Source organism: Coregonus clupeaformis, unplaced genomic scaffold (genome assembly GCF_020615455.1).
Source record: "Coregonus clupeaformis isolate EN_2021a unplaced genomic scaffold, ASM2061545v1 scaf0624, whole genome shotgun sequence".
Lineage (NCBI taxonomy): Eukaryota > Metazoa > Chordata > Actinopteri > Salmoniformes > Salmonidae > Coregonus > Coregonus clupeaformis.
This window is the reverse complement of record NW_025534079.1, coordinates 1-4852: the sequence shown is the minus strand read 5'-3', so window position 1 is coordinate 4852 and position 4852 is coordinate 1. Positions and strand designations below refer to the sequence as shown.

General features: G+C 40.0%; 1 protein-coding gene across 1 annotated transcript; it reads right to left on the bottom strand.

The window, feature by feature from the left end:
* Nucleotides 1-438: 438 nt before the first annotated feature.
* LOC121564481 (butyrophilin subfamily 1 member A1-like) lies at nt 439-4068 on the bottom strand. Its single transcript, XM_045216164.1, has 7 exons — nt 3704-4068; nt 3030-3323; nt 2596-2688; nt 2118-2147; nt 1734-1769; nt 739-795; nt 439-452 (listed from the first exon to the last, which is right to left on the bottom strand). Exons 1-7 carry the CDS (start codon nt 4065-4067, stop codon nt 439-441), a joined length of 888 nt encoding a protein of 295 aa, XP_045072099.1. The 5' UTR covers nt 4068.
* Nucleotides 4069-4852: the final 784 nt, after the last annotated feature.

Genomic DNA, 4852 nt, shown 5'->3' with positions numbered 1-4852 from the left:
CTGTCGGAGCTAGAAGCACAAGCATTTCGCTACACCCGCAATGACATCTGCTAAACACGTGTATGTGACAAATACAATTTGATTTGATTTGATTTGTATAACTAACAATCAGAGAAACCTAAAATGCACATACTCTTGGCACCAGTCAGTATAATCTGATATTTTCTAGTGACCATGATGAGGGATTGAGAAGGGCATCAGTCTCAGCATCTTCTGCAGGTGGGGAGACAACGCTCTCTCCCTCTGAAGTAGGCACTTTTACAGTGGCTGTTTTATAGTGGTTGACATCTAATAGCGTCATAGAGGCTTTGTCACCTTTACCTGGGTTAAAAAGAGGAAACACCTCCCCTGTGAATATAGCTCTCACGGTGACAATATGTTTATTGTCTTTTACATTGATAAAAGAGAGTTCTCCTTTGTCATAGTCCAAATACACCCCTAGTGTCTGCGGTCTAGGATTGGCAGGAAGAAGGATGTTAGGTGTCATATTAAGCCGTAAGCATTTCTCTTTGTCTGAGGACAGGAACCAGAAACCATTGGAAGGTATGGCTGGTACTTGTCTTGTAACAGACCCACTTGCCAGTCCAACCCACCAGGATTCTTTAACTTCTACATTGTCATTACTCAGTCCCACCTCCCAGTATGCACTGCGGCCGGAGGTAAAACCATGTGTTCCAAGTATATAAGCATGTTCACCCGGAGGACATACATGTTCTAAATGGTCTCTCACAACTTTACCATTTGGACTAACTTTTAGATAAGGAGGAGCTGTTTTGGGATCCAGTGTGACATCCACTGTTGAGGACAAACACAGAATTAAGAGATGACAATGAACCGTCATAACAACAATAATAACAATAACAATATTAACAATAACAACAATAACAACAATATTAACAACAACAACAACAATAATAACAACAACAACAATAATAATAACAACAATATTAACAATATTAACAATAATGATAATAATAATCAGATTGTCTCAGAAAAAAATCGAAATAGATTACCTCCAGCTTGTCTCATAGTCGCTATATCCACTATATCTAAACGAAAACAGGAACAGTGGGGAAATGTTACATGTATTCTGTACAGTAAGTATTCTGTATTATGGATCAATATTTTCCATACATTCTTAGAAAAAGGGGTTCCTAATGGGTTCTTCCGCTGCCCCCATAGGATAACCCTTTTTGATTCCAGGTAGAACCCTTTTTGATTCCAGGTAGAACCCTTTTGGGTTACATGTAGGATCAAAAATGGTTCTTCAAAGGATTCTCCTATGGGGACAGCCGAAGTACCCCTTTTAGGTTCTATATAGCCCCTTGTACAATAAAGAAAGACAATATCAAAATAAATTCTGATTGTCTCCGGATAATTTCTAAATAGATTACCTCCAGCTTGTCTCATAGTCGCTATATCCATTATATCTACACAAAAACAGGAACAGTGGGGAAATGTTACATGTATCCTGCAGAGTAAGTATTCTGTATTATGGATCAATATTGTCCATACATTCTTAGAAAAAAGGGTTCCTAATGGGTTCTTCCGCTGCCCCCATAGGATAACCCTTTTGGGTTACATGTAGGATCAAAAATGGTTCTTCAAAGGATTCTCCTATGGGGACAGCCGAAGTACCCCTTTCAGGTTCTATATAGCACCTTGTACAATAAAGAAAGACCATATCAAAATAAATTCTTGATTGTCTCCGGAATAATTTCTAAATAAATTACCTTCAGCTTGTCTCATAGTCTCTATATCCACTATATCTAAACGAAAACAGAAACAGTGGGGAAATGTTACATGTATTCTGTACAGTACGTATTCTGTATTATGGATCAATATTTTCCATATGATAAAGAAAGACAATATGTTACATTGTGGTGATTGAATGCACTGAATATGGTCCATAGGTAGTGTTTCTAATTTAGTGTCCATTGACTTGATTTAGTACTGATTTTGAGTTTTAATTGTATTCTCTTACAGGATCAATGTAGGCCTAGTTACAGTATAATATGCCACAACATTTAGGGCACATGTTTATATAATTAAACATTGAAAATCAAATTGTGAACACTGACATTAAAAACTGTGATGTGGATGAGAAGATTCCTTACCCCCTTTAGGCACACGTGTTGATTCTCTTCCTGAAAAGCAAAACACACATGAGTTTCAATCGAATACTAGGAGGGATATAATAATAATAATAATAATAATTGGTCATTTAGCAGACGCTCTTATCCAGAGCAACTTACAGGAGCAATTAGGGTTAAGTGCCTTGCTCAAGGGCACATCGACAGATTTTTCACCTAGTGGGCTCGGGGATTAGAACCAGCGACCTTTCGGGTACTGGCACAACGCTCTTAACCACTAAGCTACCTGCCGCCATAAAGGTGATGACTTGATGACTTATTTTGACATTTCACATTCTTAAAATAAAGTGGTGATCCTAACTGACCTAAGACAGGGAATTTGTACTAGGATTAAATGTCAGGAATTGTGAAAAACTGAGTTTAAATGTGTTTGGCTGAGGTGTATGTAAACCTCCGACTTCAACTGTATAGTATAACTATGAAACCAAAACATAGACCTGACCTCTCTTTTTGTAGAGCACACCAGTGAAGACCACGAACAGGACCAGGAGCAGAGCTAAAATGATGACAGCTGTTTGCAGTCCTGATGAAGCCTCTGGAAGTGGAAAGAAGGTCACCCTTAATTCATTCAACAAACTGGTGGACACACACACACAAACACAAACACACACACACACACACACACACACACACACACACACACACACACATACACAAACAAAGACACACACACACACACACAAACACACACACACACACACACACACACACACAAACACACGCACACAAACACACACACACAAACAAACAAACACACACACACGTTTGCATACACAGAAGCTTAATAAATACTCACACACACACACACCTTGTGATAGGTTCCAGATCACCATATGCTCATAGCAGAAAGAAACAAGGTTATTATCCTTATTTTACCCGGTACAGCCGCAAGGTTCCGTAGGTCCACTCTTCCCTCCCACTCCTCCCCTTCAGACAGAACCAGAGAACAGGATACCCAGGGAGCACTGGAGTGGGAAGAGAGGATCCAGCTGTGGGCAGACACCAGACCTTGGGCACCACTGCTGTAGTCCAGCCTTTCAGGTTTCAGAGTCTGCCTCCCATCTGACCACTGTAGGCTGGGCCTAGGCTTCCATCCATGGGAAACACAGCTCACGTTCACAGAGTCATCATCTCTTCTCACCGCTGAGAGGAGAGGAGGGGTGCCCACCACTGGGAAGGAGATCAAGTGCACAATATTGAGGAGGGTTTTAAACAAAATACTGTCACGTAATCCGAGAGTCTCACATTTTATTTTTTATTTTTTATACCTCAGATAATTCAACTAACTATTTGTGAAAGAATGATGGAGACATTATGATGGAGACCATTATGATGGAGACATTATGATGGAGATATTATGATGGAGACATTATGATGGAGACCATTATGATGGAGACATTATGATGGAGACCATTATGATGGAGACATTATGATGGAGACATTATGATGGAGACCATTATGATGGAGACATTATGATGGAGACATTATGATGGAGACCATTTCATTTCTGTAGCATCATTCCTGGATATGTTTGGTTTGAATGAACTCACCAGTCACGTTGAGAAAGACACTGGCACTCTCATAGCCCTGGTCACTGCTGACGTAGCACACATATTCCCCTTGGTCTCTCAGAGTGACATTAACCAGCTTCAAGGTCACATCACCTCCCTTCAGCCCGTCTGACGTAACCTCCCGGAGCCCAAGGGAGGCGCGGCCCACGTATTGGGCCTGCTGTATGGCTTCCTGGATCTGTCTCTCTCTGTAGAGCAAGACCGGGTTGTCGAAATGTTTGGGCCGGTACCAACGCACCTCCAGGCCCTCCGCGTTCATGGAAGGGGTGAGCGAGCATGGCATGGTGGCAACATGTCCCAACCGCACCGAGACCGGATCCTTGGGTACCGAAAATGTGAACATTTCTGATAGGAGGAGGAGGAAGGTGTTCAAATTACTCCCATCTTCTGATTACACTGTTTAACTTTGTTTTAACTTGGTGAGTTTAAAATGTCATAAGTTCTATGAAGTTATTAATATTAATATTATTATTATTATTATTATTACTACTAAAAGTAAAAGCCTCAGAAATGTGTTGTTTGTTTTTTGTAAAATACATCTCAAGGCACCTCCAAAATATAGCCTACAAAACATTTGTGTTCTGGTATCCAAAGATCCGATACCTCTTTAAATCTGTAACATCCAACAGAAAACTAGTAGCCTCGTAAATAACAGACTGATTCACGCTGCAGATACAACATGAATGTAAGCTTGGGATCAGGCGGCTTTTATGAGCTAGAAAACTGGGTTGTCACTGGATACCACAGCCACAAAGTTACAAAACCCAGCCTATTTCTATCATTTCTATTCTTAAAATCTGATTTTAAATCTAACCCTAACCTTAACCACACTGCTAACCTTATGCCTTCAATTAAGACCAAAAAACACATTTTTGTTTGCATGCATTTTTACCATATTGCCAATTTTGACTTTGTGGCTGTGGTAACTAGTGGAAACCAGAAAACTGAAGCTAACCATACAGTGCATTGGGAAAGTATTCAGACCCCTCGACGTTTTCCACATTTTGTTACGTTACAGCATTATTCTAAAATGGATTAAATAAATAAAAATCCTCATCAATCTACACACAACACCCCATAATGACAAAACGAAAACAGGTTTTTATACATTTTTGCAAATGTATTAAA

Bases quoted from the DNA above. Each gene is read 5' to 3' on its own strand.
- LOC121564481 (XM_045216164.1), bottom strand. From the start codon at position 4,067: ATGTTCACATTTTCGGTACCCAAGGATCCGGTCTCGGTGCGGTTGGGA. The intron at 2,689-3,029 runs GTAAAATAAGGA...TTCCACTTCCAG, and splicing joins GAACCTTGCGGCTGTACCGG to AGGCTTCATCAGGACTGCAA. The intron at 2,148-2,595 runs GTCAGGTCTATG...TTTGCTTTTCAG, and splicing joins TGTGCTCTACAAAAAGAGAG to GAAGAGAATCAACACGTGTG.